Genomic DNA, 16892 nt, shown 5'->3' with positions numbered 1-16892 from the left:
AAGATTGGGGAATTAACAATGATTATTCATGCGTAAACAATTTAAGTTTTTCCAAGAAACTTGGATCCACCTTCCGAACCAGAACATTTCGCGGCGGGTGAAAATATTGCAAGATCATCATGCAATACAAGAATTGCCACGCCCCTGTACCATTTAGTCACTACGGCATTTCAAATTGCGTATGGAAACAGCAAGGGTTTCCATTTTGCTTCCAAGTAAAAACATTATTAGGTTTGCGTCTAGATTCCTAAGCCAGCAACAACAACAAAAACATTTGGACCAACATTTTGCAAATGATCAAGCTGTTGTGATAATCTATCCGCATCTAATCAAGATATCCTTTTTAAGAGTTAGACTACAAATGAAAGAGAAAAGTGAAGCAAATTAACTAGTCACAATAAATTCCACCACCTCAATGAGCAAAGAATTTAAAATATTAACTTTAACACGACATCTGCAGTTGGGAGATACAGAGGGTCAAATACATGCTCCCACTAATAATGACATCAGAATAGCCTTAGCACCCAGATGAGTGCTTTTGCAGAAAACCTGCACCACTTGCTGCAGATACCGATTCTTTTCATGAACCGCAGCAAGCCGACTTTTGTGCAGGATCGCCACCCCTGGCTGCCTGGTCAGGTTGGTTAATCTTGATGGTCTGAGGCTGAATCAACAGAGAAGAGAGTATGAATGCTCAGCAATTCAGAAGAAGCCACACAACTATTCACTAATTTTGAAACTTAGCATAAAGAAAATCCCAAATACTTCCTAACAATTATTTTTCTTCAAGAACTTGGTTGGTACACACTGGAAAAATTTTAGTTTTTCAGAAGAAGAGAGCAACTGCATGTCTCTGACAAAAAGGAAAAACAAAGGGACACAGAGAAAAGAGTTAATAAATTACCTCAGCTCTTGAATCTGTGTCTGCAAGCCTTTGCTTGATATCTCTTGCTATTGAAAAGAAAACCTCTTCCACATTCATGTTGGTTTTTGCACTCTGCATGTTTTCTTTGATATAAATGTAATGAAATTACACATTAACTGTAATGAAATTGTTATTGTCACTCACAGTTTCAAAGAACTTGATACCATACTCATCAGCAAGTGCTTGACCTTTGGAGGTAGGTACAGCCTGGAAATAGAAAGGAAAACTTTTTGATTGTATTGAAATGCAGATCAAGAGACTACTTAATCTCATATCAGTAAACAAATACGGCTTGGGAAGCATGGAGTAAAAAATGCAATAGCTGCTCAATCAACTGATGTGAAACCCTGGCCAACTAAGGATGCAAAATGTAAATCAAAAAGTACCCCACGATGTACATACCCTTTTACTTTCATCCATATCAGCCTTGTTGCCAACAAGTATCTTGTTTACATTGTCAGAAGCATGTTGTTCAATATTGCGAATCCAATTCCGAATATCTGGATAACAATAAACAAGATACATTGAAAATAAAAAGTGTTAAATGTAAATGGGAGAAAATTAGGGAAAATACGAAATGGGGAAAATATACAGAAAATACAATTCATTGGCCAACTAAAGCTGAAATGAGTCTACAGTCCTCAGACATTAGTGCATAAATATATCAAAAGAATGGCATTCAATGAAATATCTTTTAACTTCTAAAAAATCAGGTCAGGGAAAGGAAATTACTATTGAAAGATGCTTCATCCGTAACATCATAAACCAGCAAGATACCCATGGCTCCTCGGTAGTAAGCTGCAACAGCATGTAACATTGTAAGACAAGTCTTCCTTTCATCAAAGAAATGGAGCATGCAGTAAAATTTGATTTATCGAGAGTGTTTAAAATCAAGTAAAAAATTGACAGATTAAAACATTGTGTCCCTCAATGAAAGTATAATACAAGCCAGTGTGCACTTTAGATTTAAGAGTCCATGAATTAAATCACTATTCCTTCAAAACGTATAACTTCCACCCAAAGATTTATTTTGTGTGAACAATAACTTCACAAAACTTAATCGAGTTACCGATAACACTTACAAAACTATTTTCCTTCAAATTTACATTTTTATCAACCACATCAGAAATACTTCAACTAACTTGTACAATAATGCATGTAAACACATGATATAATTACCTACCAAGAAGACAGCTGCCAATTATGAATTCACAGCAAGGTTACACAAGACAAATCCATACCTGTGGTAATAGTTCTAAATCGCTCCTGACCAGCAGTATCCCAGATTTGTAACTTAATCCGTTTGCCGTCCAGTTCAATGGTTCTTATCTTAAAATCGATGCTGCCACGGATTATTATAACAAAATTTTATTTTCAACAACAAAAAGATACAGGTTTGGTTGTGTGGAAATATTTGTGTACACAAGAGACTAAACATACAGACAATTAGCTACCCCAGCAACGAAAAATTGTCCATATTAAAAATGACATTCATTCACTAAGCACTAATTTTTAAATGCGCTCCAGACATCGAGTCCCGACTTGCAATGCTTCCAAAAACCATAAAGAAGAAACAGAAGCGTTACAGACAAAATAGTAAATAGATAAATGTAAGCATCCGGAAACAAGACAACAAAGTTTCAGAAGGGATAAATAAAAGAGGTGTCAGCAGATATTATACTAACCCAATGGTGGTGATAAAACTGGTTGTGAATGAACCATCAGAAAATCTCAAAAGAAGACAACTCTTCCCCACACCTACAATCATTTAAAGACATTAAAAAACAAACAGAAAGAGCAAAACAAAAGTAAAGTACAGAGCAGAGGCAACACTCCTTGTCCTATACTCAGCTATTTGAAACTATCTCCACAAAACACTAACTCCAATTCCGAAGGAAAACTTGCAATCACGCTTCTAAAAAGCGGTTTTCAGTGATGGAAAACGACGGCGTAAAGTTGAGAATAGAAGGTGATAGATATATGAGAGAACACGGCAACAGAATTGTAGCACAGCGTTGAATCTAGGAAAGAAGAAGCGAAGGAAATCGGGGGAATAACGAACCGCTGTCGCCAATAAGAAGGAGCTTGATGAGGTAATCGTAATCGGCACGAGCTCTGGCGGGTGCTGCTGCCATGGCTGAGTGAGAAAAATGCCCTAACGCGCGGAAGAGGGATCGGAACGGAAATGGTTAGAAGAAGAAGGAAGCGGTGGGCGACATGGAAAGGGATCCAACACCAAATGTCTTTGCGTTTTCTCTCTCTGCGCCTATCATATCATCCCGTTACGTTTTGCCACCACACTTCTTCTTTCATGCTCCCGCCCACACCCTATTCTCCCCTCCCTCACTTTCTTCTCTCTTCTTCCTCTTAATTATGCCTTCATTTTTATTAATTTTAAGTTATTCTTAGTTTAATTAAAATGAATTAATAATATAGTTAATCTTGGAAATGAAAATTTTGTTTGTAATTTTGGTTGAAGTATATCTTTAGATTTTAAGTCCATTTTGAAGTCTTAAATTCTCTTAAAGTTTCGATTTCTAAATTATATAAAATTATTGAATATGATAATAACAATATAAAAATCATTTGTTATATATATTATTGCTTAATTTCTTAAAAGTATAGAAAGTTTCTAAAATTAGAACATGTGTTTAGATACTGCCAATATTAATTACAGTTATTTGAAGAGAAAGTCTCACTAGTTTCAACTTGGTGAGAAATAATAAGAAGACATAGTCTGTAGATGAAAATAACAAGTGTTTTGAAATTTTGTTTTGTATAATAATTGATTATGGATTATTAATTATAATTGATTATTCATTTTTTATTTTTTATTTACCATAATTAGAATAAGTGTGAATAATAATTAATAAGAAAATAAAATTATTTTATTTTTTATTTATAGAAATCATTTCACTTTTTCACTATTTTTTTATTAATGTCACTTTATTTTCCGTAATCTTAATATCTAGGTCACTTCATTTTCGTACACATACACACACATATAATATATATATATATATATAAACAATATATGCTTATAAGGATTTTTTATATCATCATTAAATCGTGTAAAATAAATTTGTTAAATTTCCTTTAATCATCAATTATCACAAAAGGGTAGCAACGGTCTTTTTTACATGATTGATACTTTTTTTTTTTTTTACTATGCAAGATATATAAACGTATATAATTAGAAATGAAACACTTAACAAAAAAATTTACTGAAATCCTACCTTCAATATATACTTTTTTTTGTAAGAAAATTAAAATTAGGAAGAAGATAAAGTGCAATAAACTTTTTTTATAAAAAAAATGATGATCAATTTGACCAATCATTACAATTTTAAGATTAAGTTGAATAATAATTTACCATTACCACAAAACATCATGCAGTGTTATTTATTTTAGGAATTTATTTTAATTTTTTTTAATTTCATTGATAAAGACTATATTATTTGACTATGTGTAGTCCCATACATATTTTATCACTTCATTAATTTCAAGGACTAGTTCAGGTAACCATTACAGTTTAACAAAAAAAAATGGTGATTTGAATTGTTTTAGTTCTTTTCACCAAAAGCAAACATTGTTTAGAACTAAAGTTACCATCAATTTTGTTGGTTAGAGTGATCAAGAGATCGGTTTTTCATTTTGAACCACAGAAAATAAGACAGACATTATAAGAACTTTGTCCATTAATTTAATGAACACCTACAAAGAATTGAAGCACTTTCAGAAGAATTTAGAAATAAATAAAGTGAAAGAACATGTAGTAAATTAAAAGCACTTAATGGTATACAATACAATCATGAAAATGATTATGCATTGGAGAATGATATTTTAACAATTTTTTTTTTTAATAATTTTTTAACAATTAGACACGTGTCATCATTTTATTGATTTGTTTGAATTTATTTTAAAAATATATTTAAAACGGACTAATCACTTTTTTAAAGAAACTTTTCTTAATTATGCATTATACAGCAGAAGTTGTGACAGTAGAAAAGGGTGAAGTAGCTACCAAGAAATCGACTACACAATATGAAGTAGCAAAACTTTTATGCTATTATGTGGACAGGTTTTCAGTAATAATGTTACAAAGACTAGTAAATATTACTACATTGAGTTCCAGTTTGTGATGAACTCATGAACACAACCCCAAACAACACACTCACAATTCTTTGCAGATCACACTAAAAATCAGACCCCAGATTGCAATCTCCTGTTTGGTGGAATAAATTATAGCTCACTGTCCCACCAACTTCCATTTTTCCACCTGCACACTCACTCCCTGAAAAAGAAACACAGAAAATAACAGGAGCAACCTTGAGGATCATCTGCTACAGTCGAAATATATAACCCCTTTTCAAATTTTTAGTTAAAAAATGTTGATTCATTTTATTTTCATTCATTGATTCAGTAAAGATTGCTGATGAAGAATAAAAAAAGCACAAGATGTTACATACTTGAATTCGACAGCACCTGGTTAAAAACAGACACATGAGTCAAATTTCTTGTGGATTTCAAACTGCCATCTGATGGGAACATGGAATACGGCTTGTTGGAATCAGGATTCAAGTACTGCAAATCAGAGTACACCTGAGGGTTCTGAAAGCACAGCTTTTCGGATCCTCCAGAAGTTGTTATGTTATGTTGAGACAGAAACTCCTCAGGTTTTGTCTTCTTATCCTTAGAATCAACCTCAGTGTCCACTTCTGATTCCGTGTTGCTTGGAGCCACATTTTGCAGTTTTCTTTTGGATCGAGCACGCCTATTCTGAAACCAGTTGTACACATTTGTTTCAGAAATTTGACCATGCTGGCCCAGCTCAGCAGTTATCTCTTTGATTTTTTCCTTGCTTGGAGTTCCATTTCCCTGATCAAATATACGTTCAAGAATCTGAAGCTGCACAGGTGTAGGTGTCCACCTTTGTCTTGATGTTATTTTGTGTCCACCAGATGTCATCAATGGATCACAGTACAGATTTCCCAATCTTGCCCCTGATGAGGAAAACAGATCAAAATATCAATATTTTCTGCAGATAACGCTGGATCAATAATCAACCTGGTTTGATTGATATTTTGATATTCAGAAAATTCCTCTATTGCAAATATCTGTCACTTCAAGTGTGACAAGATAAGATAATATTACTGGAATGAACTGAAAAAGCAAGAAAATGAATCAGTAGTGTTAAATCTTCTTAATCATGACATACTGTTGAAACATTTATAGAAATACTAATTAAAGCACGAAAGGTATGGTTCTTGCTTATGATTACAAATTTGAAATCCAACGTGCCCTGTGTATAGGGGGAAAAGGTGTGGCTGATGTTTTTTCCTGTCATTTTCTAGTTTGTTGAAACAGGCTGGCTTAAATAGTACAAAGTGGAAATACCAGAAAAATAATATTAACAATAAAAAACAACAGTAGCAGTATTTGATAACTGGAATCCCATGAAACACGATTCAGATAAAAAACAAACTGAGAAAAACGGTAAAGAGAAGGTGAAAAGGTTATCAGTCAAAACAAGATACCATGAGAATTTGGTTATGTTAGAAGAAAATCTGGTATAGTTCATAATTATAACAAAAAGTAAGAGGGAAAGAAAGAAGATGAACCTGCAAGATCCTGCTGAGCTGAGAGTGTTCTGTGCATCTCAATAAGTTGGTCACAAATGGTGGCATAAACAGCAATCTGTTTCCTCAGAGTTTCCAACTGTTCATCAGTCATGACTTTGACATACATGAGTTCTCCGTTGGCGTCGACATTGACATTGTTGCCACTCTGCTGCCACCTCTGCAGCTGTTTCTGCAATTCCACCACGTTCACCATCTCTTTCTCTTTTTCTTCTGTCTGCGACGATGATTGTGCTCTGAATTATGATGGTGTTGTTGATTTGATGAAGAGAGAGACTGAGAAAGAGAAGTCCACAAAGGTTGTCAGAAAAGGAGAAAGTGAGAGAAACGGACAAAAGACACAGACATTTTAAACGAGAAACTTGATCCTCTTTAACGCTGTGCCACATGTGACTCCTTCCTTCCTTATTCTTTATTTATATTATTTCTGCGGTGCCTACTTATTATAACGTCTTTTTATAATAAAAAAATACAAAAATAGAAAAATATTGAATAATATTATTAAGAGAGGTAAAAAAATCTAGTACAGTAGAAACAACGTTATTCAAATCAAATTCAACGTTCAGACCTCAATTATGTAGCTTTTGTTTGGACCACTTCATGATTGTCCTACAATCTGCAACATGAGTGTTTTTCTTAATAACTTTATTTAACTACTTCTCCAAATAAGATTACATTTTTCTTATTTATTTTAATTTGTGTAAATATTATAGCGTGAAGCAGTTTCTCTTACTTATAAATTTATAAAAAAAAAAGTATTAAAATAGATTAAAATTCAATTTTAGTATTATTTGTAAGTAATTATTAACAATTGTACGGGGTCTCGGACGGATAAGAACGGACGATCAAGGAACATTAAGGAACTGGACGGTTAGTATGAGAGCTCAGATCAGAGTTTTAAGGCACAATAAAGCAAACTAAGGTAAGATAGGATTAAGGGTTATTGGACTGTGATTGGGCTTTGATTAAGGATCCACTAATCTCATACCCATAACCAACACTATATATAGAAGTCAAAGGTAAAAGGTAGGTATGTTCATTTATTGCACACTTAATTCTGAGATCTGATAACCGATTGGACTTTAAACTGACTTAAGCATTTAATAGGTACCCCTGAGCAGACCTTGGCTGAGACGGACGGACGAACGAGAGGTGACAAAGAAACAAATGAGAGGTGACGAAGGAACGAACAACCGGCGGAAGAGATAAATTGTGAAGGGTTTGTATAGCTTGACCTCACACCAGAACAATTATATTGTATAATTGTCTGATGAATCATGGATCGAATATTAATCTTTGCTCGAAGTACCCAATAAATTATTGACGAGATAAGTTAATTGGAATTAAATTGGTCTACTAGAAATTAACACAATTAGCTTTAACACTGATTAATTTAAAGATATAGTATAATTAATCATAATTAGACAATAATTATTAAGTTGGTATTAATAAAATATCCATTCTAAAATTTATGAAGGTTTGAAATAAAAAAAAAAATATGTATTATTAATATTTAAACTATCAACCATAAATTAATTTTAATATCGAAGTATTTCAAACGCTCTACTTTCAAAATTTAAAGGATTCACCAAACCTTCAGTCATAATCTTAACCTTACACCCCAGATATTAATAAAATAATCTTTGCATATCATATTTTATGATTATTAGTGCTAATAAACTTAAACATGTGATATTTTGTTCTGACATTTATAACATTATCGAATTGTTTGAAAATATAAATTTTATTTTAAATTTTACTTGCATGATGAAAGTGGGTATACATAGTATTTTCATTTAACGAAGTTTATTATTATTTCGGTTAATTTTTTGAGGGATGTAGTAATAACTCATAACCATGATTGATTAATATATTAATTATATTTTTAGCCAAAAGTGAAATTAATTTTCCATCTCAAAACCATTTTTATATTAATTAATTCATGGTTGATGCTTTTATACAATTATTCCTTAATTTTCAAATTCTGCTTTTGATGAAAAAAATGTTTTAAAGTAAGTTTTTTAGTTGAAATTATTGGACGAAAAAATAAAATAAATAAAAAAATGAAATAAAATATCGGAACCAATAATAATATTTTTATACAAAATTTCATAATCAAAAGGCTTTCAAACGTGATCATATTTCAGGCTTCATCATGTTGATTTTGTATTAATTTATAAATATTTCAAAATACCGTTTATTTCTAATTAGCTAGTTTATTATATTTTAGGTTTCTGATAAAGAAAAAAAAAATAGCCGATTTCTAATTGATTCTAATGAAATCACGTTTGTTCCCTAAAAATGCTAACTTTGTTTTTAGGAAAATTGGTATTTAATTAGATATGTTTAATTACATATTAGAAAATAAATATTAAATATTACTAAACTATAAATTAGTATAAACAGAATATGTATTTTTGTGTTATTTTCTAATTAAATAGTTGTATCCTTATCTAAATAATTTCTTCGGTTGAAAGAAATAGTCATTTACAGTTTTTTTAAAACCATTTTTATAAAAGTATTATTTGAAGTTTTTCATTAATCTGGATATTATACATGGTGACTTTCATCATCACGATTTCCTTTCTCAATAAAATAAAGAAGCATCATCTTGGTCATCGGATTTTCACATCCGTGCTGTTATGATGCTGGTTAAGTATTTTGAAATTTAGTTTTGTGGATGTTAATCGAATTTTGAAATTATGTTAAATGTAAAATTTATGTTGTTCACTAAATTTTAAATTTTGATTTTAGTTGAGTGTTAATTTTAAAATTTAATTTTGTTAGTGTTTATCAGATTTTAAAATTTGGTAAGGTGTAAAATTTCTATTATTTATTGGATTTCGAAATTTAATCTCTTAATATGAATGACATGACATTTTCAGTAACTATTTTTAAGGTTACTTTTATAAATCAATATAATTATTTAGTCATATAAAAAAAAAGAAAAAACTATTCAAAGTGCATGAAAATAAACTTAAATTTACTATATTTTATGTTAACAAAAATATCATACAATTCGTTCAAATCTCATGTCAATTGGTTAATGCATTTAAAATAATTTCCGAGGAATTGTTCCCGGCGGAAAGGCCGGAATACTATTATTCCACATTTTGTTGTTTTAAATACTGGTATGTCTACCTCTTTCACAAACGGGTCCATAGCTCAGTGGTAGAGCATTTGACTGCAGATCAAGAGGTCACCGGTTCGAACCCGGTTGGGCCCTCAATTATTTTTTATACATTAATTTTCCAGTGCTTACATCACATTTTTATGTAGGCACTCAACTTAACACTCTCTCTCTATATATATATTTATTGTATAGTAATAAACTTAAACTATACACATCTCTCTTAGTGGAGTCTTTAAGAGCACAATTTCACAACTAATGTGAAACCCATTATAAAGAAACGTGTACCAACAAATTTTGGGAAATTGATTCTATTAGACCAACTTGATCATTAGGGGGTGAAACATCTGCTTTAGTTATTGCTTGCTGTGAAATAACTATTTTCACAACAGTTTCTATTGGTGAGATATTATAGATTACGCTAACATTGTTACGATAATCATTCATTTCTTGAAAGACTTCAACAGACGTTTATTGAAACAATTGTCACATGATTATCTCATTCTAATTCTTTCATTCATAGGAATTCCACGCACGAACAAGCTTTCCTCCTCTCCGATAATTAAAATTTTGATGATAAGTTTGATTTTAAAACGAAGGATGAACTGCACTCGATTTTTGTTGCATAGCATTTGAAGAATTTAAGTACCTTTTCTTCGGAAAGTGAAAGAGCATACGAAACAAATTATTCGTGTCTGAGGACAAGATTTGGTCACAGCATTAAATATTTCCTTTATACTATGTCTAAAGTCTATCCACTCTCCTGTGAAACTAATCAATTTCGCTGTTAGTGTAGATGATGAGTTAAGTACAGCCAACAACATCAAATTGCATGTAGATACATCTAACTTAAACATGTTAATTAGCTATGTTCACTTGTATCGTAGGGCAAAAATACTTTAAGCCGCCACGAGAAAGCCTCTGAATTCCGAAGTTCACTCTTTACTTTTTGGACATATTGCTCCAACGTATGTGCGTGCTCATTTATGGTATCACTAGATATTGTATCTTCAGCTAATCTGACTGCTGCCATGAGAGATAATTGAAAGTTTTCCCCCATTAGCTGTAGCTTCCTACACGTTTCGCCCTCACCAAACATCATGAGGGAAACCAACAAAGATTTCAGCTCACGTCTAGCTTCCACTGTTAGCGACATGCTTTTCAAATGCTCCACCAAGGCCATCTCCTCATCAGGACTACAACAAGGAATAAAAAACTATTACTTCACAAGATAACTAGCGATTCATGATTAACAAAAAAATAGCAGAGGATGAGTGACAGGAGGAAACAATAAATTATCGTATCAAGATACCTTCCAGGACGGATTTTTCCTCTCTTCTTCTGACGCCTAGCGTCTCTTGCCTTGCTAGTAGCAGTTGAACTAAATGAAGCAGCAGAGCTTTTCCTGGTCCTGTTGATGAAATGAGGCACACAAGTGAAACTACACATACCAAAAGTACAATCTTTTCTATTTTCTATATAAAAAAACAGTATGGTTCAATCTTGTCATTTATTTAATGAGATAGAAAGGATCGAGTACTTTTTACAATTCACTTTTACGAAAACTTGTCATGAAGAGTAACTCAAATCATGGACACAATTGTTGTCCAGATAAAATAAAATGTAACATTACAAAGAGTGTTTAGAACCATAAATGCGGCAGGATGGATAAAAAATATGCTTGAATGTGATAATGATTCCGTAACCCCCGGGAGGGGGTAGGAAAAAGTGTCAGACTTCACTCGCAAACAACAATGAGTTTCAATTACATGTCATTCTACATGAAGACAAAATAAATCGTTATAACAAATATTATGAGGTACAGACTACAGTTGTAAAAACCATAATAGCACACTGCCAGATTTTGCAGCAGCTTTGTAAACAGTATATTCATTTAATGCAAGGAAGACCAATTGAATATCATGGCTGATTGGCTATGTTTGTTTTAGCATGTTAAAAGGATAAGATAGTAAAGGAAAACTGATTCAGAAGTACATTCTAAAACTGGCAAATTAGAGATATATGGGACCAAGGAAAGTACATACCCTGTGGTGTATGCACTCATTCCACTAAAATTACTGCTGGCTTCTGAAGCAGCATCATCATCAAGATCACTCGCAGCACGTTCCTCTGACTGGAGCTTTGCTGCAAGAAGTAATCTTCTCTGTCGAACAGCCAGGTATCGCGCCAAGTACTTCCCCACTTTCTCTATGCCTTCCTCGTATTCACCAGTAACCGTGCTTGCACATTCCAAAGATGCATTCTTAACCGTCTCAATTAAGTCCTCTCTTCTGTGCATAAAAACAACCCTCAAAGCCTCCTCCCAGTCCCTTGCAGTAATCAACAAATTAACACCAGTGTTAACATCTCCACAGTACTCCAGGGCTATTTTGGCAGCCTCCGCAGGTTTACCAAGTGCTTGAAGTTCTTCACAGAGCTCGTTGGCAATAGACAGCATCTGATCCTTTCCCATATTAAGTAACCCAGCAACTGTAAGCACCCCGCTCCAGTTATTGATAGCTCGATAAGATTTCATAGCCTTATCCAGATTGAAACAGGATAGGTAAATTGTTGCGGCATCTTCAAAGCATTTTTCATCACTAAGATGATCCCCCCATGCCTCAAGGAATTGCATCTTCTCAGTGTGGCCAGTGAAAAGTTGAAGAGCCAATGTAAAGAGTTGAGGATTTTCTTTCACAAGTGCCATACAATCATCATAATAACAATCACCAGCAGAAACAAGGTGCCTGAGAGCTTTTTCAAACCTTTTCAGCTTAAGGTCAATATTATATTGCATTAATTGAGTAGGCAAACGCTCCAATTCCTGTAAGAACGGAAGAAACTCTTTTGGATCTTTCTGAGCATTTAATGCCACAATAGCTGCAAGATTTAAATCATAAAGACCCAAAGCAGCTTCATAGACAGCATCAGAATCAGCTAACCACAAAAGATGTTTCAAAGCTTCCTCAGCAGAAGGGTAAGACATTCTCCCCTGGTCATCAGCATGAGCCAATTCCTTGTCACGGATCACTTTTATTCTCTTTAAAGCATCTTCAAGTAATGGAGGATCACTACGAGCTAGAGTGGTCAAAATGCAAAGCTCCCTTGCCGGACTTTCTTTTATGTGATCCTCGAGAGCTTTTCTTACAGCCATCAGAACAGAAGAAACCTTGTTACCGGCAGGACAATTTGGGGGGGACCCAACTAACGTATCATTAAGAACCTTAGGACAAGGGACAGAAACATAATTTTTGTATAGTTTCTCCATAATATTTTCATTCTTTACAGAACAAACAAACTCGGTTATGTAACCCAGATTGTTGACCTGCCTGACAATTTCAGAAGCTGACTGGGAAAATGCTTGCCACCCACAGTAATCAACAATTACGTTGAAATCTATTCTATGCCTTCTAACCATAAGTAGTGCATCTTTAAAGCGCTTTTGAACTAATGCATTGATAATGGAAACCAAAACCAACTTTCTTGGGTATATACATTCTAGGTTTCCCCGGGTAGTTTGCAGTATAATGGCAGCTTCATCCCCATGTAAAACTCCAATCATTTTAGCACCTCTCTCCCATATATTTATGTAACTTTCATTTTCCTCTTTTTTTCTGTTGCTAATCCGAACAAAGTTACTGTATTTTATATCTAATTCTCCATTAAATATGTCAGCAATGTCAACAATAAAAAGCAAATCATGTTTAGTTACAAGAATTAAATGTGTGATAACTTGGTCAGCCAAGTTTGAGTAAAATGAGAAGCTGCTGCAGTTGTTGCAAACTATACCCCCATTAACATGCAGTCTGCCAAGCTCATCCAGTCCAAAAAGCAATTGTTTTGATGGGCCAGCACTGCCAACTAGCACTAAACTCATCCAAGGGCAAGCCGCCGAAAAACCTTGTTGTTCTTGAACTAAAGATCCTCTACTAATCCCAGATTTAGATACATATTCTTGGATTTTCCCCCTAGAAAGCTGAATGTATGCAGTTTGTTTATTAGCAGGACATGAAGCAACGCCAATAACCAGCTCTTCAAGGGTTTGTACTTCTGAAACTGTTGTGTGCCATCCCGCACACGTTAGCAATCCTGGAATAACATCTTCAGAACATTCAAGTTCCACTTCGTGCAAATAGAAGCCTTGAAGTCCACCAACAGCTGATGTTTGAAATGAGTCACTACTGTGACTGAAACCATAATGTGAAACGGTTAATAGCTTATGGGAATCCAACCATTCAAGATGTAAAAGGGATCCAAGCACCAATTCTGTATGAGAGGCTTCAACATTGAACTCCTTCCCCTCTAGTTCTTCCCAGGTTTCAATTAATGGAAGCTCCACAACACACAAGCTACCATCTGAAAGAAACGTTGCTAACTGGTTCTTAGAGTTTTTACAGTATACTGCCATACCCCGGACATGAGAAGAAAATTTCAGGCTAAATAAAAACATAGGAGGTGGCATCAAGGACAATGAGAGTGGGGTTACACGAATGTTGGAGCCATCAACGACTAGTGCAACGGAATTATCCATAACAGCCGTAACCCAAACAAAGTTAAAAACCGTGACCTGACCACCAAGCGTCCAGCAAATTAACTGCAGAGGCTTTGTCGGATTCCACATGAATCTGACTTCGTCTCGCTTCAAGAATCTAATTTCATGCTTCAGGTACCAGTGGTTATTACTAAAACACCATATCCTTACAGCATCATAAGTTTTGCATTCAACAACACCGGCAAGAAGATCAGAACTGCAATTCCATTTCAGAAATTTTACTTTTGCGTCAACACTAAACCTGCTTCTCTCCAATCCATTCCTCTCAAAGAAAACAATAGAGGAACATTCACTTTCATCTTTCCCATCACAAACAGCTGCAACTTTAGCACCGCTGGGCATCCACTCCAAAACTGCCCCGGCAAATTTTCTTGGTTCCGAAAAAGCAAGCAAATCCCCTGAATCTCGATCCCATACCTTAATTTTTTTAAGCATAGAACCAGAATCGGACACATCACTCATGGTAGCAAAGTATTTCCCATCTCCTCGCCAAGACACAGGAAGAAAGTTCCCTTCACCTGAAAGCACAGAATGTTCACCATCCTAAACTAAACGTCACATAGAAAGGCAACTCAATCAAACAATAAAATTCACAAATCATGATACCAGTATTAAATTCATTCTCTCTCTCGTCTCAATTTCACCTCGTTTTTCTCCCCATCTCACTACGCAATTCGCTACATCTATAACTTTATATATATCTTTCTTCTTTCCATCCTTACATCCCAAAATTGAACATCTTCCAAACAATACAAATAGAATCACAACAGTGATAGAAGGCGTTGAAATTAAATTAGGGTTTCAGTGTCCTTACTTACGTGACAGTCGCCAGGAACATCATCGTGAAGTGGCGCTTCATACAACACGTCCCAATCGTGAGTCATCACCAAAAGCTGCGCAAAACCGGTGGTGACGGCAATTAGTTCTCCGTCAGGACTGAGAGACACAGCATTGACGCCGCCATCTAGCTGGCCAACGACTTCCGTTGCGCGAGAGCCGTCGTCCACGTTGTGAAGCATGAGAAGGCCGTTGGAAGTTCCGATAAGAAGCGCTTCATTCTCCATAAGATAGTCGAAGGAGGTAACGGAATCTCCCGGCTCGAGGTCGACGGTAACGGCGTCTGCCGGTAGCGAAGCATTACGGCTCCAAACACCGGTTTCCTGCACATAACACAACACAACCCGAATCAGATTTATTGGAATGGAGGAAAATGAATGAGTGAGCAAATGAAAGTGGTGAATGGTGTTGAAGACGGACATGGAAAGAGGAGAGATGGGAAGTGTAAATGAGATTGTGAGAAGAGAGGAAGAAGATGCGGTTGCGCTCGATGTCGATGGTGGAGAATCGAACGGTTTCGTCGTTGGATTGAAGACAAAGTCCCAAAGGAACTTCCCAGAAGAGTTTCAAGTTGTTCATTGCTCGAACCCTTCGCCGCTTCTTTTCACTTCAGAGTAGGGTTTAACTTGGTTTCCGCAGCCCTGCTCGTCTTCTTTTTCCTCTTATTCTCCGACTCAGAAAACTGTTTATTCTACCTTCTTCGTAAAAATGTTGTTTTACACATAGATAGTTTTAATTCAATACTACGCGAGATGTTTTTGTGTGTTTTTTTATATTAGTGGACATATTATAAAAAATATATTTAAATATATATTATATTAAAAGATATTTAGAGGTTGAAGAAAAAAATAATAATATTTTTAAGTTTAAAATTAAATTTTAAATAGAATTAAGATGAAAAATTATTCATAAGTTTAAAAAAGTTAATATATATGTAAAAATGTAAAATTAAATAATATAAAAATATAAAAGACATAACATGTAAAATAATAAAATATAAAAGATATAAATGTAAAAAAATAAAAAGTAAACTCTCTCAAAATACAATTAATAAATTAAGCAAAAATATGTTGAGTATATTTGTTGTAAATATAGTTGAGTGAATTGACATATTGATCTAATGTATGTAGTTAAGTTTGTATAATAAAAAATGATTGATTCGTCTAATATTTAATATTAAATTTGTCTAATATTTAGTGTTAAACTCATCTAATATATAATCTAATATATAATGTTATATTCGTTTAATTGGTGTATGGACATACTTGTTTAATGTGTATTGTTACATTATATCTAATGTGCATAAACAAACTCGTCTAGTGTATATTGCAAGACACGTCTAATCAGACAATGAATACAGTTATTTAGTTTGTATTAATAGATTCGTATATTGTCAGGCATGTATAGTTAGTGTATAGACAAATAATTCTAATGCGTGTTGCACAACCAGTGTATGGACAAACATTTATAATGCGTGTTGCAAAAGTTCTTTAATCAGTAGATGGATAAATTCACCATATGGATATTCTTATACGTGTTTAATTAATGCATGAGTTGACTTGTTTTATGTTTGTGCACAAAATACATGTCTAATTAATGCATGGATATATTTATATTGTTAAACTCGTCTAATCAATATATGAACATACGTCTAATGTACATTGCAAATAATAAATAGACAAACTTGTACTGTATTAATATACTTGTGTAATCTATGTATAGATAAATTTGTCTAATGTATATTGATAAGGTTATCTTACCATTGTATGCTATTGGTATACTCGTTTAATCAGTGTTTGAACATACTCT

At 33.9% G+C, this 16892-nt stretch overlaps 3 protein-coding genes and 1 non-coding gene across 5 annotated transcripts; 1 reads left to right on the top strand and 3 right to left on the bottom strand.

The window, feature by feature from the left end:
* Nucleotides 1-285: 285 nt before the first annotated feature.
* LOC106772209 (ras-related protein RABE1c) lies at nt 286-3276 on the bottom strand. The gene is made up of 8 exons (XM_014658452.2): nt 2988-3276; nt 2611-2683; nt 2167-2267; nt 1658-1723; nt 1328-1425; nt 1070-1132; nt 905-997; nt 286-664 (listed from the first exon to the last, which is right to left on the bottom strand). The coding sequence occupies exons 1-8, from the start codon at nt 3058-3060 to the stop codon at nt 581-583; spliced, it is 651 nt and encodes a 216-aa protein (XP_014513938.1). The 5' UTR covers nt 3061-3276; the 3' UTR covers nt 286-580.
* Nucleotides 3277-4970: 1694 nt separating this feature from the next.
* On the bottom strand, nt 4971-6953 carry LOC106771135 (WUSCHEL-related homeobox 13). The gene is made up of 3 exons (XM_014657051.2): nt 6547-6953; nt 5395-5928; nt 4971-5219 (listed from the first exon to the last, which is right to left on the bottom strand). The coding sequence occupies exons 1-3, from the start codon at nt 6758-6760 to the stop codon at nt 5122-5124; spliced, it is 846 nt and encodes a 281-aa protein (XP_014512537.1). The 5' UTR covers nt 6761-6953; the 3' UTR covers nt 4971-5121.
* Nucleotides 6954-9718: 2765 nt separating this feature from the next.
* Nucleotides 9719-9790, top strand: TRNAC-GCA. Its single transcript has one exon. It is a non-coding gene; the product is annotated as a tRNA-Cys (tRNA).
* A 535-nt stretch (nt 9791-10325) lies between these two features.
* On the bottom strand, nt 10326-15791 carry LOC106772226 (elongator complex protein 1). Of its 2 annotated transcripts, XM_014658474.2 has the most exons (5): nt 15504-15791; nt 15061-15406; nt 11740-14764; nt 11007-11105; nt 10326-10890 (listed from the first exon to the last, which is right to left on the bottom strand). In XM_014658474.2, the coding sequence occupies exons 1-5, from the start codon at nt 15660-15662 to the stop codon at nt 10557-10559; spliced, it is 3963 nt and encodes a 1320-aa protein (XP_014513960.1). In that variant the 5' UTR covers nt 15663-15791; the 3' UTR covers nt 10326-10556. The 2 variants fall into 2 exon arrangements, with proteins under 2 accessions (XP_014513960.1, XP_014513961.1); XM_014658475.2 differs by lacking the exon at nt 15504-15791 and having other exon boundaries at nt 15065-15185.
* Nucleotides 15792-16892: the final 1101 nt, after the last annotated feature.

The sequence above is a fragment of the Vigna radiata genome, chromosome 8 (assembly GCF_000741045.1).
Source record: "Vigna radiata var. radiata cultivar VC1973A chromosome 8, Vradiata_ver6, whole genome shotgun sequence".
Lineage (NCBI taxonomy): Eukaryota > Viridiplantae > Streptophyta > Magnoliopsida > Fabales > Fabaceae > Vigna > Vigna radiata.
Note: the sequence above shows the minus strand (reverse complement) of the source record. Positions and strands in the feature narration are given on the sequence as shown.

Bases quoted from the DNA above. Each gene is read 5' to 3' on its own strand.
- LOC106772209 (XM_014658452.2), bottom strand. From the start codon at position 3,060: ATGGCAGCAGCACCCGCCAGAGCTCGTGCCGATTACGATTACCTCATC. The intron at 2,684-2,987 runs GTTCGTTATTCC...AAATGATTGTAG, and splicing joins CCTTCTTATTGGCGACAGCG to GTGTGGGGAAGAGTTGTCTT. The intron at 665-904 runs GTAATTTATTAA...CTGTTGATTCAG, and splicing joins ACACAGATTCAAGAGCTGAG to CCTCAGACCATCAAGATTAA.
- LOC106771135 (XM_014657051.2), bottom strand. From the start codon at position 6,760: ATGGTGAACGTGGTGGAATTGCAGAAACAGCTGCAGAGGTGGCAGCAG. The intron at 5,929-6,546 runs GTTCATCTTCTT...TTTCCTCATCAG, and splicing joins AGCTCAGCAGGATCTTGCAG to GGGCAAGATTGGGAAATCTG. The intron at 5,220-5,394 runs GTATGTAACATC...TTTCTTTTTCAG, and splicing joins CCAGGTGCTGTCGAATTCAA to GGAGTGAGTGTGCAGGTGGA.
- LOC106772226 (XM_014658474.2), bottom strand. From the start codon at position 15,662: ATGAACAACTTGAAACTCTTCTGGGAAGTTCCTTTGGGACTTTGTCTT. The intron at 14,765-15,060 runs GTAAGGACACTG...CTGTGCTTTCAG, and splicing joins TCCTGGCGACTGTCACGTAA to GTGAAGGGAACTTTCTTCCT. The intron at 11,106-11,739 runs GTATGTACTTTC...TTTCATCAACAG, and splicing joins ATGAGTGCATACACCACAGG to GACCAGGAAAAGCTCTGCTG.